General features: G+C 38.0%; 1 protein-coding gene across 1 annotated transcript in view; it reads left to right on the forward strand.

Moving 5' to 3' along the window:
* ACVR2A (activin A receptor type 2A) overlaps window positions 1-22,872 on the forward strand; it is a 71,710-nt gene that overhangs the window by 23,746 nt on the left and 25,092 nt on the right. The window contains exons 3-5 of the mRNA XM_082313544.1: window positions 14,582-14,789; window positions 17,134-17,243; window positions 18,655-18,809. Coding sequence (XP_082169670.1) covers window positions 14,582-14,789; window positions 17,134-17,243; window positions 18,655-18,809 — 473 coding nt within the window. The remainder of the gene's footprint in view (window positions 1-14,581; window positions 14,790-17,133; window positions 17,244-18,654; window positions 18,810-22,872) is intronic.

A 22,872-nucleotide genomic window follows, 5' to 3' on the forward strand; every position in this document is an offset into this window, starting at 1 on the left:
ATTTCAGATACAGCTGATGCTATTCAAAATGTTAGTCAAATTCGTAGGGAGTGAATCAGGTTAACATTTTTAAGTGGTTTTTTCCCTCCTGTTGGATATACATCTAAAGATAGGTGGTGGCTTCTTTGATCTTCTTGCTGCAGTCATTTGTATTTCTGTCAGGTCTGATATCAGTGATCTGTTAATATCTGTTTCATTCTACTAAACCAAGATTTTTCTTCCTGACCACCACCCTCGCAACTCAGGGTGATCGAACAGGGCTGCTTCAAGCTGTGCAAAGGGATCCAACACAGCAGTGACACATATAGTACCTGAACGGAACAAAATCTATCAGGGACTGGTATGTGCCCACTATATGGCGGAGCAAAAGATTTGAAAGCAGTGAGTTTCTCGAATCTTTGTCTTGGTATTAAATCTTTCACTGCTTTGGGAGATGATCAGTTCCTCACTTGTGTGCACTAAGTGCAACTGGAATGATTTGCCAAGATTTTGAATAATCAAATTTTCTGTTCATTTGCTTGCTTATCAATCGAAGATTATATAGGACTGATTCCAGAACTTGATATATTTTATGGGGAATTTTTAAGTGAAGGGAATCCTTTTGATACTAAGAAACTATTTGATCGTCAGTCAGTAAAACATTTTGGGTAGTTCTGTTAAATATTAAAGTAGATGGGGTTTATTTTCTATTATAACTTTTATTGTTGGTGCCACTGAATGCTTTAGGTAAGTCTGTTGGTTAGAGTTCTTTATGAAATGTTTGTAGTTTCTGCACCACAGTGGTGTCTTAAATCCAAGTTTGGGAACATGACTCCGTGTACTCATCAAGCATACAAAACGGATGGAGAACTAACTAGATAATGAGTTCAATACTTAGCTCTCATAAAACACTTGTAAATCCATTGTAGGAGGCAGTGAATTGTGTGTTGCTCTGTGCTTTCCCACTACCTAATTTTTTTCCAATCCTTAACTATACAATACTAAAATTGTTCAGGTTTTGTTGTGTCTTGGCAATGATGTGTGGGTTTTTATTACTATTTTTTTTTTAAATCTGTAACAAAATTTAATATTTTTATATTAGGGCATGGCTATCATTATGGAAATCTGTAATCTTGCCTGAATGTTGACATAGCTATCGGGGAAAATTAATTAAAATAAAATATTTGAATACAAGTCTCACACAGCAAATTTGGATTCCCCCTGTTTTAAAAGCATTACCGAGTACATAATTGATGTACTGGCTGAACCGGAGTTGCTGTTCTAAATGTAGATAGTTAAGTAGTTGAGAACTGTGTAGGGCTCTCTTATATAGACCTGGGCTTCCTGAGAGTAATTTCTTAATAAAATTCTGGTAAATTATCTTAATATCTTAATTATCTTTGAATGAGCATATTGAAAAGTTAACACTAAAAATTTTATACAACATTTTGTAACAAATAGATTTTTAAGGTTTTCTTGCAAAGTTAAATGAAGCAAAACTGGCTTAATTCAACACTTCAAGGCAATTTTTTTCATTGATTTGCATGCTATAAACATCTTTAAGTAGTTTAGGATTATTGTACTATGTCAGATGTGGGCTATACGATCAGGGTATGTAGTACCAAAATTCAACTTCATCATGTATTACTAACCATGTGATTTGCTAAAACCAAAAAATCCAGTAGCAGTAGGTTTTTTGTGTGGTTTTGAATACTTTTCATAACAAACATACAGTGAAGCACGGTCCTGTTGACTTCAGTTTTACTAAGCATATGTGCATGGTTCTTAAATGAGAATTTAATTTGATATCTTAATTATTAAATGTTTAGATGTTTAAAGCCTTTAAAACATGCCCTCAGTATCTTCATACTTAGAGATAATTCCAGCAATAATCTTGAGTTTCTAAAATGTATTTTGTACTTTTTTTTTTTTAAGTGAGACATGGCAGATTGACATCAAATTTTTGTTATTTGTACATAACCACAAATAAGAATATTTTGGTCTCTTTTTCCTTAGCGAGGAAATTTTCCAAATTACTTGATGTTGGTATATTATATATATAATCTTTCAAATGTTTTTATTTGTGCATTTCAGGGAATACAGAGATGATTTACAGATTGCTAGAATTGAACTGGTATTCACTCTAATAAGGGAAAAGAGGGGTGATTCCGTACTGTTCTTCTGCATTTTCCAGTGTATAGGTTAAATCACAGCAATTCAGAAGCACTTTTCTGGTGGAAGAATAACAGACAGTTTCATCCACTTCAAAATTTCTTTTGAGAAGACTTTCTGGAGAGGTTAATATTTCTTTTGCCACTTTATGAGGGCCAAACTTTAGAAGCATGTGCATAGTTATGTTTTTGTATACAAGGAACTGTTGTAGTGTGTACTTGGAGTTAGCTCATGTCTCGTAGCACTCTGATATTTCCAAATGTCTGTTTGCCTTGCTTCATACTGAACATCAAACAGCCTTAGAAAAGGCTTTTTTTTTTTTTTTTTTCCTTTTTTCCTTAAGACAGACACTGAACATGAAAACATAGACTATTTGTAAGTGCTTGTAGGCAGGTAAGAGAAATAAAAGCTACTATCTTGGGTTACTTTAGGATTGATTAGATTCTCATGTTAGATCAGTGCTCATTTATTGAAGTCAGCTATTGCAGCAGTTGCTGCATTTAGCTGTTCTAATGACAATGAATGTGCTGGTTGTCCAATATGTAGCATATTCTTAAAGTCACTACTACAGAGTTACGTTCTAGAACACCATTAAGAGTTTTATGAAAGTACTTTAAAATTGTTCCCTTTTCCAGTCAGTTGTTCTTAAAGCTTTGACAAGAAATACAAAATAATGAGTGAAGTTTTAGTATGTAGTATCCTGACTTTAATAACCTCCTTTTGGTTTTGAAATACTCCCTTTTTGGATTTGTTCTCCTAGTTGTGGATCTTGCTTTTCTGCATACAATTAGTAATAGTATCAAGAAATGACTATCAATGATATCAATGATAGCAAGATCTTCTTCGTGAAGAATCCACAAAGCTTAAAAAAAAATGGAGCAGAAGAACAGACTAACATGGAAGTACGCTAGGGAATTGCTTTGTTGTTCCATTGCTTTTTTCATCTTATTGTGAATCTTAAATACTTGATGTTTTTGACAGTTTACCAGTCACTTATATCAGAATTTATTCTACATAAAAACTGGTGTAATAATGATTTCTAGTGAAATTCTATCAGTTCTCATTTCCTGAGGGAAAGCTCACTTTGATGTGTAGTATCTTTAGAGCATGGGAAGGTGATGATGGGTCTGAAAAGTAATAAGAGTAAATTGTGAGCATTACATATGGTGAAAATGTTTACTTAATGAAGACTCTGTAAGATAGCTGGACTCTGGATTTCCCTGATCTTCTCTAGAAAACGAGTCCAGAACTAGGTACTTCAAACAAAAAATCTTGGTTCTCTGCTCGTCCGTCCTTCAGTCAGTACCCAGACCATCTTTGTTGAAGATGAGTATTGTGGTTGACAAAGAGTTGAGCTGCACTGAGGTTTTCTCTAGCTGGAACGGCCTGTGGTGGTGTGTTTGGAGCTTGAGACAGAGTTGACTTAGAAGCCTGAAAGCAAGGAGAGTATGTGCTTGCCATATCAACAGTGTTCATGTCCATAAAAATATGTGTGGTTTCAAGCTATGTGAATGGGAATTTTTACATAATCTTCAGATTTGCAGTCTGATACGGCAAGGAAAACAAGGCAGCCTGAGAGGGGACGAATAGAAAATCCATTTCAAGTGACAGCCAGTTTAGCTAGAGGTAGAGGGGCAGTTTTGCTGGAATTTTTAATGTAATCAGTACCGATTTCAGAACATAAAGACACAAATTTTAAAATTCTTTCAACGTAGAAAAGGTTTGGAATTTTATATAAATAGGACTGGACAGCAGAAATGGAATTAAACAGATACAGCAAAGTTTGAGGTTATGCAGATTTTTTTGCTTTAGGAAGAGGGTTCAGCAGTCAAACATTAGCATTTTTATGATGATAGGTATTTACTCAGATGTGTAATGCTGCAGTCTGACATTTATTTAAGTTTACTGGCTGAAGGAAGGAGTTACTTCCACTCATTTGTGCCAGTTCAGCTGTTTGTGAGGCTGTACAGCAGAGTCTGCTTTTTTGATTGCACTACAACTTAAAAATGTATTTCAAGCTGTGGTCTTGCATTATAACAGATACCATGAGCTACTAATGTGATTTGGCTGTGATGCATGCGATCCTAAAATGCTTCCAAAGGAGTATTTCCTAGCAAACAAAACTAATATTGATACCAGACAAGTCTTTGGAAACGTCTGAAGTACTGAATGTGGTTCTGGCCAACCTGTGTAAGAAAGATGAACTTGGAAAGGCCTGCTGTTGTGGTGAGGTAGTGAAATGAAAAGGAGAATGAAAATACAAAAAAGCCCCTGGAACCTCCACATGGACTGTGTGGAATCAAGACTGAAGCTAAGCTTGATGATTCCCCATAAATATGTTGGAGAGTTGAAATAAGGGAAGGGTGAAGAAGGGTTTCCAGTGCAGTTGAATGGTTGAAACTTTAAAGGCTTCAATTTTTCAGTACTGGGTCCTGCCTTTTCCCCACCATGTTATTCTGTTTGCACACATGTCCAAGGTAATCCCTCTCTCTGTTTACACAAATCTGGAACCTGTCTTTCATACTGTTTAGCTACCATCTGGACAAGGGCAGCTGTAGCTTGTCTGGATCTGCTGGTCAGTGTATGTGTACTCATCAGCCAGCCAGCTAGCCACTGCCAGTCAGCTGCTGGCTGAGCCAGGCCAGACAAATAGCTTAGCAGTTTATAAGATTTCTGGGCCAGTTTTAAGCAAAAGAATACAGCTGATGCTTTAAAAGAAAAAAAAAAAAAAAAGGTGAAAACTGGTTGTAAGTATGTTTAGGCTGGGATCTTGGTTGTAACCACAGAAAAAAGGGAAGTATAGTGATGGCAAAAGAATTGTAATTTAAATAAGGAGCTTGATCAGCATATGAAGGGTAACCGTGTAGTGTTTTTGCTTGCAATAGCACAGAGTGGGACACAACACCCACAGAGAGACTCGTTTGAGATCTGAGTTTAAGACAGAATCACACTGGTCCTGTTGTCTTCTAAATAGTTATATAAGGTCCTGAAAGACAGAAAAAGAAGTGGGGGTAGGATGCATCACATGGAGGAAACATCAAATGTGAAGTTGGACGCTTGCCTCATAGATGTCTTAACTGTGTTTTTGTTTGACTTGGTGTGTGGTTCTGTTTTCTTTGTAGTCAAACTGTTAAAAAATTTGCATTGAATTTGACTGATTTGGATGGCGAAAGGTATAACGATTTTTTGTAATTAGCCTGACTTAGCTCTTCTGTGCGCATTGTTGAGGGGTCAGAAAGGATTCTCCTTGTGGGGAAGAGGAGACACTCCTTATTTCTCATTATCTATGCTGGTGAATTGCTGATGCTGATCGTATTCAACAGGATTCTGGAAGATGCAGGGAATAAACAGTATAGCAAGAGTTGGAGAAAACTCCATTTATGGATCTTGTCCATCTTATAGTCTAACCAGATAAGGAAATTTAAAGACAAATAGAATTGCTGTGAAGCTTTTTTTGTGCTTTTTCATTAAGTGATTAATGAGTTAGAATTTCCCATCTCTATGAGGTTGCAGGAATTTCAAGCTTTCATTTTAGAAGGTTCTTAAAAATGTTTCATAGTTTGCAGTTGGGAAGTTCTTACAAAGTTTCATAGCTCAGAGAAGAATTTCTACAAATACCAACCCTGAGAAAGGATCATTTTGATCAGAAATACCATAGAGATTCACAACCAGGTGATATTCAGGTATTGCTTGGATCCAGATGGGAAGCGGACTAAAACCAGTGGGCACTGGCAGTAGAGGCAGGATGCCATCCGTGAGAAGTCCCCGCTTTTTTTACAGCTATCTGCAGACTGATTCCCTCGTGCTGTATGCAGAGTTTAGGTTGTTCACTGCAGTCTGTAGAGAGGGAGGAAGTTTGCTTATATCTCTAAGCTGTCAAGATAGCATTTATTTAAAAGTAAATCTTTTTTTTGTGGTTAGACTTCTCTGTGGCCCCTATTTTATCTTCGGAAAATCTAGTGTGATAGAGAAGTGTAGGAAGAAAAGCCAAATGTTACCTCCTGAGCCACCGTCTGCATGAGATCAATGCTTGTGTAGAGGCTTTGAATGCATGTTGCAGGCCCTTACAACGAAAGGAGCCTACGCTGAGACTTCTCCTATCTGGTGTGCTGCAGCACATGCACTGGCAGCCAAGCACTACGGCATTCCACTTGCTTGGGACTCTCAAATCAGACGAACAGCTATGACACGTATCTGAGATCATTGCTGGGAAACTTGCTGTCAGGCCTCAAAATAGAAATTCTGCTAGTTGCTACCACCAGCATGATAGTCATCCTTCAAAACGATTCATATCTTCCTAATCTGGTTTTGATATCCTTAGGTGGTTTATTTAGGCTTTAGTCTGAGAGTATGCCTACCAGTGAAGCGCCTTGCTTTTTTAGTTTAATAACAGCATTCTAAGACCCTGTGTGGAAATGGTGTTACTCGCATGTGTGCAACGGGAAAGCATCCCTAGCTGCTTCATGAGCAGCGGCCTTACCTGAGCTTCATCTGGAGGCAGTTGTAGGTGATACCACCTAGATGGTCAGGGTACAGCAGAAGCCCAGTTTCCAAGTTTTTAGTCTCAAAAACTGAATGGAGTTTTTCTTTGAGTTTTGTTGATACATTCAAACCTGCATACAGTATTGAGGGATAGTATTCTTGGGCGGAGCGGTGGGAAGGGACCCGTTAAGGCAAGCGTTGTCCCTTTCATCTGTGCCATGTCCCTTTTTCTTGCTTCCTTTTAAATCTTGGCTGACTTGAAACAGCTTTTCCTTTGAGGTCAGCTACTGTGATTATTTTCTATAGTGCTTGATTTTGTTCTGTTTGTGTTTGGGGTTTTTTGCTGGGGAGAGGAAGGTAATCCTAATTGGAAACTGTGTGTATTTCTAGTGTTAGTGCCTGTTTGGCCCTGGTCTATTTTTTTCAGCCTCTGAATCTTGTAGAATTTAAACTTTTCTGGTGAGTGTTGAGCCCTGTGTTACTTGTTGTGGTAGATTTTTATCATCTCGTAATACCTTCTCTGTTGTGTTGGGGAGAGGATGTTTGACCAGTAACATCTACAAAAGCTACCAGCATGTATGAGGCGAGTGTAGTCCCAAGGCTGTGCTTCAAAAAACCAAACAATTTACAGAATCTTTCAAGCTTTTTTTCCCCTACAAAATCATTAGACGGTAGATGAGAAAGTTTTTCTGTTTTGTGCTGCTCACACCTTGCAGTGACAGGAATGGCATGTTTGAACTTGAAAACATCAGCCTGTGTTTTAGTGTGTTTCCTTGAAGTCAAGAAGTGTGAAAAATAGCACTTATCTTAACTTGAAATTTCTAGAGATTCCCAGAGGATTACAATCTTTATTTCAGAGGTAGCCAGCTGATGGTATAGATACCAGTTGTGCCGTGACTGGCACCTTATTTTCTACCTAAAGAACATAGATGTCGCCTGACCCTTTTTCTCCATTTTCTGGCACATGGTTTGCTCTGAAATGATTTTGGAAAACTTGGACACCAGAGGTTCGGGTTTTTCCCACTTCCTTAAATCCAGTCTTAAATAAGATATTCGGAAGTACAAGGCAGAAAATGGAAGTTCTCTACAGAATCCTATTATGACATTATTAATTTCTTCTAACAATAGGACCGACCGCTTGGAGGGACTGCAGGGAGGAACACATATTGCAAAAGTAATTTCAGCTTCTATTTTTTCCTTGAGCAAGAGTTCAGCAAGATTGAGATGCCACTGTTATGCCTCCTGCAGTGGCCTCTTTCTGAGTACTCCACGTATCACGATTGCCCCCTTAATCTCATCTTCTTTAGTTACTCAGATGGAGACTTCACTTTGGATGGTACCATGGAGTCTCTCAAATTAATGATCGAACTAAGAGGTTTCTCATCTTTACTTGCATCCTTTTCCTTGAATTGTGGCCTGAGCCTTTAAAGATGCTTACCATTAGTTCTGCCACCACCACTTCTAAAATCTCAGGTCTCCGAAAACTGTAGCTCTTTGTTTAAATTAATAAAAAGTTTAATAGCCTCTCTTAAATATTATTCTGGAGAAGTCATCAGACTGAGCTCAGTTTTATAGATGCACAGGTTTTTTCAACGTGGCTAATTACTGAAGCTTGAACTTCAAAAGATCAAGTGGCCACTTTTGCATAGGGATTCACAGGTAGAGAGTGTCTTCTGTCTTGGATGTTCAGCATGTTTTATGGGCATCTCTTCTACAGACTCCAAAATCCTAGTTCTTTCAGTTGATTGTATCTAATTTTGTGTTGCAGGTCATGTATGAATAGTGGTTTTTAGTCTGTGCAAAAAAAATGTGTAAGTTGCATGATAACATAAGTCTGCCAAATCTGTCTTATTAGAACTACAATATCGCAGTGCCTCTAAATATTAAGTGAACTTAACTGTAAAAATGAAGTGTTGATGAGATTAAGAATATCAGAGTGTTTTGGCCCATTGCTTGCACCCTGAAGAGAAACGGTGATGTACTCAAGCCGTGCACAGAGTTCTTTGAGTATGCATTAATTCTGTAAAATTACAAGCCTTTTAGAACATCAGGTCAATTTTTAAATTTTTAAGATTAACCTTTTAGCATTTTAAAAGATCTTGAGTCTCGCAGACTTCTGTGCAGAGATGCAGCGCTTTGGTGGCATTTCTCCATTCTTCCCCAATGACTTTTTGATTAACTACAATGCAGGCTTAGTGGAACATGCTGAAAAGGAGAATGATAATGAGAAATTCTAGTCTGAAAAGATATGCATCTTCTGTATAAGGCAGTGTGACAACAGTTCGGGTGATTTGTTACTTTGCTGTCTTGTTTATCTTTTTCCTGATTCTTGCATTGCTTAAGTTAATTGCTGTTGTGTTTGGATTTAATTAATGTGCTCTGGCTCAGTTTATATGAAGTACAGTCCTTGTTTGACCTGTGAGTATTGAGAACAATGATAATAGCACTAATACTTGTCTAAAGATCAACAAAATATGTTGGTATGTATGGTATTGGTATGTATGAGGAGGACAGAACAGGTCCTTTCTGTTCTAACTCAGTTTGCTTTATTAAGTTGAAAATAACCTCTTTATTTTTCCTTTTGAGAAACATTCCCCTGGGTGTTATCAGGAAAAAATACAGAATGATAAAAACTTGCTTCCTGCTTGCGGAAACATCAAAGCTGGGCGTTTGTAGTATGTATTTGTAGTCTGTTCTTAGATATATTTGTGGGTCTAGAAAGTGTATGAGATCACTGTGGAAACAAATAGAATAATATATATAGGCAAGTACTTGAAATAGATACCTGTACAGTAACTGAAGTTTTTTCAAGATGCTATTTCTATCTGTGCTACGTTTTCTGTCCTTTTTGTTCCCCTACAACAGTGCGTTACAATTCAGATCTTTTAGCGAATGGGCCGATCTGTCTGCTGAGCAACTCGGTGTCCAGCCCCTGTGGTGCTTCAGGCCATTCTGCTCAATTAGTTTATTCTAATAAACTACTCCATTCCTTATATGTTTGTGGATCTCAGTGCTCAGAATGAGTTCAAATTAATCTCAAACATAATACAGTTTAAGTAGCCTTTGTACAATAAGTTCAGGTAGCTGCCAGACTGAACTTCACCGTTTCATTCCTTTATATACTAGGTTTTCTAGGAAATAGCAAAAAGTCCTTTTCTATCACGTGAGTATTCCTGCATATAAATCCTTACCAGTACTGTCATTGGTGCTTATAACAGAATCAAGTTCAAGTACAGTGTAAGGGACTCGTCTGGGTAGGTTGTGCAGCCATGAAATACAGATGTGATTACTCTTCACAGACTTCAGTGTTGCCGTTTGCATCTCAGGCTTGAGTAAGTACATGTCAGAAACATACTAGGTGGAAAAGAAGTCTGTAGTTCTGTCTAGTGCTGGAAGACATGCAGAAATATGTTTGAAATTTTATTTTTAGTTCCCTTCTAGTTAAGGATGTGTTAGGTAAGCACTGGGAGCACCCATCAGAGCAATCTACATACGTAGACTGGCTTTCAGAAGACTTGGGGTTTTTTTTCCATGCTGATGTTTTAGATCTCAGTGCCATCAAACTAATCTTTGTAGTCTTTTCACGAGTTTTCATGACTTCAGCTTAAAAATTTTGCTAGATTTCATAGACCAGCAAGGAATCACAGATTCATCTTGCCTTTGACTGGAAGCCTCTGTGTCTTTACGTGGTGTCACCAACCAAGTATGCTGCAAAAGCAGTGTTTGGGGATAGGAGTAGGACACGGCGGAATGGTGTGTCTGTTTTGAAGTCTTCTCAGGAAATGAGGGAGAAGATCATGATCACATATCAGACTTTTTATTAAAACTGTCATGAAACCATTCGTGCATTACAGACCAATATGGTTGTGTTGCTTGGTTTCAGGTTTACTAAATAAAGCTAGATGATAAACTCCCAGAAGCTGGTATCTCTCTTTTTTCCCCTCTGCGTGTAATGTAGTGGTATCTGTAATAGAGAATTCATATTTCATCCAGTGTCTTTTTCCAGTAATCCCCTTCTAAATTAGGGCTATGTTAGTATAGTCCTTCTTATTAGCTATGCATAGATTTCATTGTTGGCCCCTTTTTTTAATTAAAAAAAAACTGGCTAGAATTTTTTTTCAGGCATTCATGTAGTCTTTCTGCTTCAAAAAATGGTAGCCAGTTCTTTGGATTCCTACTAAGGTGAGGTTTTCCAGACTGCACATGTACACTCTAATAAAATTGCTTTCTGTACTGCTAACAATTACAGTGTATCCTGTATTAACAGCAGTTCAGAAGTTCACTAGCAAATGTTGGGTTTCTTTTCTTACTGCAGCTGTTGTGGATGAACGCAGATGTATAGTGATACAGCAGCACACTGACTGCAATATGATAACAGCATATATTAAATGTGATCTGTCTTAACATGCCGAAACTAAACTCTATTATATACTTGAATATTCTTTGCTTTTACAATGTGATTCCCTCTCAGAAGCTTTCAGACTTCTAAGTTCAGTCCAAAGGATGCTGCTGGTGCTTTACTCATGGCTTCTTTCAACAGCAGCATTTTGCCTTTTGAGATTCAGTAATAAATTTCCCGAAGACCTGACAATTTCCTATGAAAACAATGTCATCGCTCAAAATGGGCATAGGAGTTGCGTTATAGACATGCTATGCCTAAACAGGGACCCAAATAAATTTGCTTTTGTTGTAAATGCCAGCTGCCCTTCTCCTTTAAGAGTTCGATTCCTGTGGAGGGGGTGGCAGAGCTGGTTGCAAGCAGATGCTTCCTTTGTGCAGTGGGCTCAGGGCTGCCTTCCTTGTGTTGTTCCCCTTCCCTTCTTCCCTTGCTTCCACCATGTTCCCGCCTTTCTACTTGGAAAGGTTAAGCCAAGATTGTCCTGGTATGTCCATACGTAAGTTTAGTCTGGCCAGACTTACTGCAAATGTCCGCTCAGCCCCTAGAGAAGGTGTTACGGTTAGATGCTCCAGTCAGATCCAAAGTCATTAAACCAGCAGTGTGATTGCTGGCCAGCTGGATAGGTCGAACTGATTCAGAGCGTTAATGGATAAGAAACCCTGACTACAGAGAAGACATACGTAAGGAAAATATTTGTGCAAAGTTAATTTTACTGTAGTTTCTGAATTTTATCAAATTCAGCTTGTCTATGGTCCTTCAAAGCTAGGCTTGGCAGCAGCAGAAGAGGAATGGCACGTATGAGATAAATCCAGGACTTCTGCTTTATTGCACTGACAGAACCAAATTGTTCAATCTGTTGCCTCATCTGTTTCTTGCCATAGCTGGGAGTTGTAAAGGTCAGGCCATCGCAGCACAAAGAATATAATAGTTAACATGCTGCATCTCGCAGTGTTACCAGCTGGCTAGCGCATTTCTCCCATTGAACATCCAGGCTCTTTCCCAAAAAGCGTAAGCAGCATCCTCTGCCTATTTTGGGAATGCGTCAAAGTCAAAAGTTTCTGAAGGTGGTAACGTGGGATGCCCGGTATGGTCAGCGCTGCGTTCGGCTGATGTCCTGTGCTGCACGTCGAGGGCTGCGGCAATTCTCAGTTTGAAATAATTCTTATCACCCTGAGAGGTGCAACTTTTCTGGTCCCTGTACAGTCAGGTCTGTTTACTGAGAACAATTACCTTACTGTCAGTGGTGTGTGTTTGAGGGGGTGTTATGTGATGGAAACCTCTACCAGCGTCCCAGTCACCCCGACCCCCACCTCCTACCGCCGTTGGGTGGAGAGCCTGGGTGACAAAGATTTCATCCCACAAAAGAAGTCAGGGTTATAACTGCTCTGCTTGTTACACCCTCGTGGAGGAGAATGAGAAGTATGGCTATGGCTACAAGGCAATAGCTAGTGTATCAAAATTAGTGTGAATATATGTGAGTAAAGGAGGTAATGAGTGATACAAATAAATCCATATGAAACTGACTGCTATGGAAGCAGTTTTCTGTTTAAATCTTATCTTCAGCATGATGTCTAATGTACCTGTCTCCCTTGAAAATATCAGATGGGTGCACAGGCAAAGTAAACATGCTTTGTCATCCTCCTGACCCTCCCGAAGTGAGTCCTCTGACTCTTTAGCTCTTCTTTCGCCCCCTCTGTTTTTTCCATGTTTTTAATACATGTTAAATGATGAAGATTAATGACATGCTCTTGGCAGTATTTGACAAGATAAAAACAGAAGTAAAAGCCAGTTATTACTCCCTTCCAGTATTCTGGTAATGGTTTTGCATCCTAACAACCCTTTACCTTTGCAGAAAGCAGATTGGTCATTCATATCACATTAAAACCATGAAGTTAGCTCCACTTGGAGGTGCCTCAGTCTTAATATGTGCTTGGTTTTGCTGTAGGTTGTCAGTAGACATTGACGAATCAATTACATTTGTTATTTAACAGACAGAATTAAAATCAAAAGTTCAGAAAATTTTATTTTTAAGAATACTGGGATAACAAAAAAAAAAAAAAATCCCATGCTATCAGGATAGGTTAAGCCAGCCTGCTAGTCCGTTATGGTCCACCAGCACGTTTAATACAGACTGCATCAGTGCTTTGGCCTCCAAACACCGCTTGGCTTTTGTTGCCTGAAGCTGGCACATCAGCCATCGTGGCTGATCCCACTGCGTATGTTGGGCACGCAGCGTGGGAAGGGGAGACGTGCCCCTGGGCCTTCTGAGAGGGGAGGCACTCGGCTATTGAGTTACGACAAAGGGCTAAGGTCTTTTACCTTGCAGCTGATTGACTGGGTGGGACCACACAGCAAAAAACCAGCACTGCCCTTGGAGATTAGGGACCATTGCCTCACACCTATTGCTCTCAATTCCAGTTGCTCACTTGGCAAATCAGAGTGACATAAAATATACTATTTTAGCATAGCGTGTCTTATACTTCAGTGCTTTGTGTCAAGAAACTATGTCACAGATGAAAGAGAGGGGAAAAGATGTTGGTGGTTTAAAACTGAATTTATTAGTTGGGTTTAGGTTTCTAACATGTACAAACTGCTTTTATGGCACGTTGTCATGGTTTAACCCCAGCCGGCAACTAAGCACCACCCAACTGCTCGCTCACTCCCCCCTGGTGGGATGGGGGAGAGAATTAAAAGGGTAGAAGTGAGGAAACTCATGGGTTGAGATAAAGGCAGTTTAACAGGTAAAGCAGAAGCAGCGCACACAAGCAAAGCAAAACAAGGAATTCATTCACTCCTTCCCATCGGCAGGCGGGTGCTCAGCCATCCCCAGGAAGGCAGGGCTCCATCACGCGTAACGGTGACTTGGGAAGACAAACGCCATCGCTCCAAACATTTTTCGCTTTCTTCTTCTTCCCCCAGCTTTCTGTGCTGAGCATGGCGTCCTGTGGTGTGGGGTAGCCCTTGGGCAGTTGGGGTCAGCGGTCCCAGCCGTGTCCCCTCCCAGCTTCTTGTGCAAGCACTGCTCAGCAGTAAGGAAAACATCCCTGGGTTATCAACACTGTTTCCAGCACGAATCCAAGGCATAACCCCACACTAGCTACTATGGAGAAAATTAACTCTACCCCAGCCAAAACCAGTACACATGTGTAACAACATAAGAGACAAAAATGCCTTTTGGTAACTTCTACTAGCTAAAACTTCTTGTTTGGCTAATGTTGTAACTAAACCTTTATTGTTCAGTGTTTGAAATTTTCTCTGCTATTGCTATTCAGGGAAAAGTATTGCCATAACTTGTTCTTTGTTTCATCAAATCTTGATAAGTTATCTAAGTCACTGTTTGACTTAACAGAAGAGCTTTGTTTTATGTTTCAACACTTACTTGGAATGCTTGTGAACTTTAAATTTTTTCTTTCTTTATGGAAAAAATGGGGAGAAGGTGTATTGATGCAAATGGTGTATGATATTTTAGTACATCCTGGTTTTGACTGCTCATGTGTCTCAGTCCTTCAGAATGCCAGTTAATTGTGATTTATTTTTCCTTCCTAAAAGGTGCCATACTTGGCAGATCAGAAACACAGGAGTGTATCTACTACAACGCTAATTGGGAAAAAGATAAAACAAATCGCAGTGGTATTGAACCTTGTTATGGTGATAAAGATAAAAGACGACACTGTTTTGCTACATGGAAGAATATTTCTGGATCAATTGAAATTGTGAAGCAAGGTTGCTGGCTAGATGACATCAATTGTTATGACAGGTAAGTGAGTTTTCCTATAAATTTGTAATTATTTGTAATTTTAAACCATTTTGCCTGTCCATAATTTAGACAACCTCCCCTTTGCAAACAGTACTTGAGACAAGCGATAATACAGTAGTCTATGAATAGTTAGCTTGTTTTTAGATGGGCAGACGCATACATACATGCTTTTTTTTTCTCCACATACCTGTATTTAGGGACCTGACTTCATCTAAGTACTTTGTCTTGTTTGCAGAATAGCATGTTTTACCTTCTCTTATTTACTTACTATATATTAAAAAACAGGTGTTTAGTTTATTCTTTTTTAGGCCATTAATAATAGATTTTCTAGTGACTTGTTATTGCCAAACAATGCAAATATAGTTATTGAAACCAGAATGCGAAATTCTGTGGTTCACTTTTCCAAAGTCTTTGGAGTAGGAAAGTCAGGACATTGTGTCTGCTCTTTAATTGAACATGGAAGTATTTTGTCAATTTTTTAAAAAGCTCACCTCAGTGACAGCTCTAAGAGACATCAAATATTCTAAAATTCCAGTCATTTTTTTATAACAGATGGTCTAGCAAGTACCCGTGAGCAGTAACAGCAGGACTTGGGTTTTGTTAGATACTGGCTGAATAAAGGTCATGACTCTCTTAAGAAATGGTATTATAGTTCTTTGAAGTACTGTACTAAGTTTTATTTGACCAAAACAGTTATTGTTTGGAAAAGGAGAGAATTAAGAAAATAAATGCATAATAGCTCTTCATTAAAATGTATTTAGAAATTATTTTTAGCAATATTTTAGAAAATTTTCCTTTTGTGTTTCTGAAATGTTGAATGAGTAGAAGAAATCATTATAGTAATTTCTACCAAACAAAGTTTCGCCACACACTAGGACGTTTTCCCCTTTAATGACAGTTTAAAGCTAAGTTGAACACTAGTTCTGATTTATCTGTTTCTCAGAGAAGTAGCAAAGCATCTGCGCGCTTGCTTGCACAGCATGATTGAAATTTGGCTATGCTAGAAGGCAAAGGACAATTTTAAAGAAATCATATTTGTTGCTACTAGTGTCTAGTAGCTCTAAGTCTCTCAGGATGGGAAAGTACTTTGGGGTGTTTTGGGTTTTTTGTAATCTGTTCTTAGTTGTAGCTTTGCAGAAGAAGTGGGGGTATTTACAATTTCTGAACTAAGTTTATTTCTGCTAAATGTTAAACTTTTAGGATGGAAATAAAATTTTTCAGTTTGGAAATGGAACTGGGTCCGGTAGCATTGTTATCCCTCTAGTTACATGTGTATCTTTGAACAGTCTAAAAAAATTGGTGTTAAATTCTTCCTTGAGCAAAGAAAAGAAATGGGAAGAAGAAATAAAATGCAGGAAGGACGTTAAGGAAATAGTTGAAAACTGAGTAAAAGTTTGTCTGGCTCTAAGACCTCATTAACTGTAACTTGTCATAAGAATGCATGCTGCGTGTTTGTCTAAAATATTCATTAAACAAAATCTTATCTCTGGGAGTGAAGAGTGGTTTACTGAACGGGGAGTTACAGTATGATGAACTCCCAACAACAGCAGATTAAGAACACCAAAGCATAAATGTTTTATGGAAGTCACAGTACAGTGTAATTGTAATAGCTGGTTCTAGAAAATAACCTAATTTTTCAGCATGAACCCAAAACTCTTTTGACAATCTTCAGCTGTATTTAAAGTCCTCAACTATTTCTGCAGGATTTTCAGATTCTTCTCTTTCTGCTGTCAAGTTGTCTCCTGCATGACTCCTGTTTTTCTTTCCTGACTTGAATAGTTTCAGCTTATTTGTTAATAGAACTCCTTTCCTGCAGTTAATGCATTGAGTGAAATAAGCCCTGTCCATGAGCATAATGTGGGCAGGGGAAATTGCAGAAGTTTTATCTTTTTTTCTAAAAATAAAGTAAAATTTTAAAAGTCTCCTTCCCACTTATCTGCAACCCTGTACTGTGAGTTTATGGTTAAACACTAGCCATTTGATCATTTGTTTGTCCTGTTTAAATCTAGATTGTGAACTGTTGTTCAGTATTTTTGTCAGCTTTTGAAATGCATCCTGTTAGTGGTTCTCTTTAACTTTGTCTTAAAAATAGCAAAAATGTGCTGTTTCAGTTTTGGTATCCATGATATTTCATTGCAATATAAAATAATGAAAAAAATTTTAATTTGTTTCTTCAGATTTAACTCTTATTTGGGTCGTATGTTATCCTGGATGATTTAATGAAGTTCAATTTAAATTTGGAATATGAGCATATGTTTTCTCTTGAACAAAAAAAAAAAAAAAACCACACAACTTAAGATTAATGATCTTTTTTAATTATCTTTCTTATTATTATCTTTTATAGGAATGATTGCATAGAGAAGAAAGACAGCCCTGAAGTGTTTTTCTGTTGTTGTGAAGGCAACATGTGTAATGAACGCTTTTTCTATTTTCCAGAAATGGAAGTCACGCAACGTAAGTTAGTCTAAGACATTTATGAACGAACTGCTTAGCAGAGTTCAGAAATACTTAATATTGTGCATGTTCAGGAGATAAGACTTTTCAAAATGCTGTGGTCTGTTTCTCCTGCCAGAAGGTTTCTGATTCCCGGATGATAGAGCACTGTGTGCATTCACATAAAGAGCCGAGAAAATTGCCAGTTCATTTCTTCGATTTTGAAAGGTCTCTATACTAGGAGTAATTTAAATTGATAAAAGGTACTTCAACTCTTTTCTAAGGGTGAGAAGGAAGGATAATCTGAAATAATTGGCTGTTTTAAGATACAGAAGTTAGTGTCAAATCTTACCTTAATTGTATAGTTAAGCTTCTGTAAGTGTCTATACATCATTGGGCTAAAAGCCATATCATCCTTCTATGTGTGTACCAGCCTATGAATGCTCCTCTTCTTGAAACAATGCTCCTGCTGTTTCTTTAAGCTAATTGGACCTTTGAGTTTCTCTGTAAATTGACCCAGTAACCTTTAAAAAGGGGGAAAAAATTTCCTCCCAGGTTACAAAGAAAATCAGATATCCAGACTTAACAAATAATTGTTTTAAAAAACAATAACTAAAAGATTATTTGATTATTCCTGCATATCTTCTTCCAGTCAAGAATCTAATCTTTGTTGGAAAACTAAATAATGTTAATAACTGAACTGAAAACAGCAAATGTCTTGTGTACCAAATAGCCCGAGGAAGTTGTTTATGAAATTAAATAACATTTTCTATGAGATTAAAATAGCCTTTGTTGACCCAAGAAATATTCTTGTCATTTTTGTCAGTGATACTGCTAAGGCAATAGTGGACATTCTTCTTCACTCTCATGAAACCTCTCTTGCCCCGGGGGTCTGTGGCTGCCCCGGCACCCGCTGCCTCAGAAGCAGGGCTTCTCCGGAGCCGTTCCGGAGGTCCTATGGAAGCGCCTTCAGCTAGGGAGCCTTTACCTTCAGCAAATCAACAGTGCATAGACGTGTTGGCAGATTATTTCTGGCCTGTTCTACTTCTTAATGACATCCTATTGTATACGTCCCAAAGACTAAACCTCTGCATTGGTTCTTTTTTTCATTCATTAGGTGATGGCATTCTTGCAATCTTTTTAAAATACAAACACGTCTTATGTGCTGTAGATAGGCGGAGCTCAGAAGCACAAAAAAGTTAGATGTGCTGATGTGTAAGTCTGGGGATCTCGGTTATTTCTGCACTTTCCAAAATGCTGCCTTTTTAAATATGTGTCTCTTTCTATTAGAGTATGCTATTTAATCAGGTATTGTTAGCCTGTTTTGCTGATTCCAAGAATTTTTAGAAAATCAGGATGCTAGACATTTCAAAAACTGGGTGATTTTTGTTTCTTAAAAGCTGTGTCCTTTTTTTTTTTTTTTTTTCTTCAGCAACTTCCAATCCTGTTACACCTAAGCCACCTCTGTTCAATACCTTGCTTTATTCCTTGTTGCCTATAATGGGAATTGCAGTGATTGTGCTCTTTTCGTTCTGGATGTACAGACATCACAAGCTAGCGTATCCTCCAGTACTCGTTCCAACCCAAGTAAGTCGCTGCGTTATGATCTTGATTTTTTTGAATGGTAAAACAATCTTCTGGAGAGGAAAGAAAGGGGTGTGCATCTGTCACATGGCTGAAGTCTTCTGTTACTTTCCTGGTTTAGGGGTGCTAATGCTTGCTAGCCGCAAAAGCAGAAAATTAAGCTTTACTTAAATAGCCTTATCTCCTGTCATTAATTGGTATTTGATGAATGTATGAGCAACTACTTGATGTTTTTACACATCTGTGTGTTTGGGAGGAGAAAAACTAAACACAAAACTTCAGATGGCAAAGGCGCAGTATTGCTGGACAGCCGTGGGAGGTTTGTACTCCCGCGTAGTTAAAAGGATTGCTTGTCCGAAAGTTGTGTACAGCTGCGCTCAGGTACTTGGGGTTGAGCTTTATGTAGTGCTTAGCTTAAAGCAAAAATGAAGGAGACGTGCTCATTCATAATGGCAATTTGCAGTGAATAGAAAATAGTAACTAGTAGAAGCTTCTGGTTTTGAAAAAGCATGGAACTGGGATACAGGTATCGGTTAAAGGGAATGTAAAGAAAATCTTTAGTTGAAGCACAGTTCCAGGGCTTAGCTCAGCTTGTGGCCTTACCGTGATTCCTGTAATCTTCTTCCTCTTATTTGTTTATGCATTTTGTGTTTTGTCTTAAAATGTTGCAGTTTTAGCAGTGTTTGTGTTTTACTTAGAAAATACTATGAGATTGTGGTCTCCAAATGTGAACCCTAAACTGGCAGTGTGGCATCCAAATAAACCTTTTCTGGCTGCATGGGCATAGTTCCTACTGCTGTCATGCTCCACCTCATTCTGCAGGTGTAATTAGTATTAATGCTAGAACTCCTCTTCCTTCATCTATGTCTAGAGATTCAGCTGAGATTAGAACGCCTTTATGAAAAAAGTTAAGACAGCAAACTCTTCAGACCAAAGTAGGAAAGATGGACAAAATGTGGTAGTGGAAATGGAGACATAAACGACTTGCCCGGGGTCCCACAGCTCTTGGGTTTTTGCAGGAAGAAGTGAACTTCAGCTTCCTAACTCAGTGCAGCGAGCGCTCAGAATACATTGCCTCTCACACAGTGATGATGTGATGATGCTATTTAGGATTAAATAAAATTAAAACACTTGTTGTTTTTGGTAGGATTGCGTTTAAAAAGGATTTACATGTATTTGCTCTGTACTGCCAGCTTCTGTGATATTTTTGGTGTTACTGCTTGACTTGAGGGTGTTCCAGGAAGCATTATTGCCTGTGGTTGATAAATAAAATTGGTTTGGTTTCAGTTTCATAGTAATAGATAAGAAAAATTTGGGGGGAGGCAGCGGGCATATGTTCTTGCCAAATGAAAAGAACATAATTTAGAGGAAAAAAGTATGTTTCCTGTCCTTGCAGAAAGTATTGCAGATCCTCAAACTTCATGCAATCTGTTAGCATAATTATTTCATCCATCTCAATTTTGGGGACTTTACATCAACCTAGTAGTCTTCACTATAAGATCAAATTCATAACTGCTAGCTGTGTGAATAATTTCAGCATGTAATTTCCTTTCTCGACTTAAAGAAATTAAATAAGTAATGCATAAAGTGATAGAAAAGGAAGCAAAAGTTAAATACGTGCAAGATACCAAGAACTTGAATTTTTATATTCTTCCTCCTTTTTATTGCAGTTCTTCTCCTGCATGATTTGTGTTTGATGCAGGAGTGGACACGTCATAATTTTTAATAAATAGGGTAATAACCTGTTTTGTTAATGCTCAGATTGTATCTGTTGGGATAAGTATATGTTGGTGCTTGAGCCAGTTATGGTGTAATAACATTTTCTTATCTTGTGGTGAATAGGCATTAAGGTTTGATGTGGAAAGTCAGGAAAAGCTACTTCTGCCTGAAAAACTAAATGAAATTATTATGGAAATAGCATGTGTAAATGTTCTCCCATATGCAGCAGAGCAGTATTTCCCACTTTAAATTTGATTAGAGCTGATTTGAACGGAGGCAGAGGAAGCAGGAAGAGAGGGAAAAGTATTAGTAATTTTATAACCACGAAACAAACATTTAAATATTTATGCAATTACTATAGTAAACATTAATATTATATTTAATAAGTAGGGCATGAGTAGAGTTTGTAGGCGAATGGATTCTTTTCTAAATCTTTCTGTAGCAAATGGTAGAATGGATAGATCACATGTAGAGCAGATACTCACTGGAAAAGAGGGATTTCTGTATGAGAGACAGATGAAGGTTATCTTATTTTACTCTGTTCATTCCCAGAAGGCAATGGGAGTACTTAGGTGCAGTATGCCCTGGTACTAATCTTTCTTTCAGTAGAAGTTAAGGATAGATGAGGAATAAGCAAAAGATAAAATTGAGGAAACACTGAAGAATGAGAAATTTTGGAACAATTAGGAGAAGAAGGGATAAGTAAATAAAAAATCAGAGGGCAAAAGGGAAAGAAATTGTTTGGAATATTTCAAAAAAAGAAAGAAATATGCTAGAAGAGATTTTTGAACCTGTAGTGAAATATAAAGGGCAAACATCTGAGAAATTGCAAATAACTCCATTTTCTTTTGAAAGGAAAATTGTAGTGAAACTGGCAGTTCCTACACAAACTGAGCTTGGTTCACAGCTATGTGGATTAACTTAACTTTGTATTCCCTTTGAATGTACAGATAATTTTAAAATTTCACATGGTAGAATTAGCTTATATGTTTGGTTTAAGATTGGAAAGCAGTAGATATTTTTGTTTGCCCCTTCCATGTTTCAGTCTTGCTTTCTCTCAGGTTTGGGTAGAGAGGTCGGTCAAGGGGGTCGCTAGAGTAGGGAACTGCTGAGAGGCTCCTTGCCGGTCCCGAGGCGCCTGTCCGGGACGGCCGCGGCAGAGCGCTCTGCTCCGAGGTGCCGGTACAGGGACCTGTCGTTGCTCCTGCCGCTGCCATTAGTCTTGGCTTACGTATTCTTGGTCTCTCATTTGTGCTGTTAACTGTGTGCCTTGCTTTATTGTGTGGGGTGCTATCTAGTTAAAGCTGACTGTCAAATTTTATAAAATCTGTCACTCTTTAAATTCGTAAATGAGTTATTAACAAATGTGAGTTTGCTAAATACGAATGTGCATGAGTAAAACAGTTTGAAAGAACTATTTCATTTTCTTATTTATACTTGATTTAATCATGCAGCGAACATCTATTCATATGTCTGATCAAATTTACCAAAAAATGGGTTAGTATTTTAAATATTTGAATCTGTATTTTTATATAGAAAGAGTTGCTCTCACCTGGTTAGTTTTCACTCATGAGCACCAGGTACACTGAAAACGAAACACGACCGTCTTTGCGGACAAAGGCTTTCACTCTCGAATTAGGTGTTGTTTCGATTTCCCCCCAGTGTCCTACTAATATTCCTGGTAGAAATACGAATGCGGATGGCAAGGAGTTGATTTGTTATGCTCATTTATTTTTTACATTTCTTGAGCTTGGGCCAGAGTTGTCAGTCAATGCTAATTACAACTGTGGTGTTACCACTCTGTCATCTGATAGATAGGACCATAACCTATTTTATAGCATAACTGACACAAGTAACACTTTTGTTTTTTATCAGTTCACAAAGCTGTGGCTCCCAACATTTTACATCCATACTGTGCAAAAAGGGAATTAACCTCTTGTACTTTTTGTTGAGTGCCCAAGTTATGAATATCTAATTGGATCACAGAGTTGCTTTTTTTGTTTTGTGTTGTTTTTAAAATAAGAGTCATATGTTGAGAGGGTTGAAAAAAAGCTTTACAGATTCACATAAGTGTCTTCTTAACCTATTTTTGTGCTTTCTTCTGAAACATTTGAAATAACTTGGGTCAAAGATGCGTCATGTTTTTAATCACTAAGCACAAGAAGGCCCTGATCTAGGCCTGTTTGGTGTTACCAGAAATTTAAAAACTTGGAATGGACAGATCCTGTCTATTAGAGTGTCCATAAAAGCAAGCTTAATTAAAAACTCGGAATGGACAGATCCTGTCTGTTAGAGTGTCCATAAAAGCAAGCTTAGTTGCTAGGAATTACCATTGCTTTCTCTCCTC

The sequence above is a fragment of the Platalea leucorodia genome (genome assembly GCF_965183815.1).
Source record: "Platalea leucorodia genome assembly, chromosome: 5".
NCBI lineage: Eukaryota > Metazoa > Chordata > Aves > Pelecaniformes > Threskiornithidae > Platalea > Platalea leucorodia.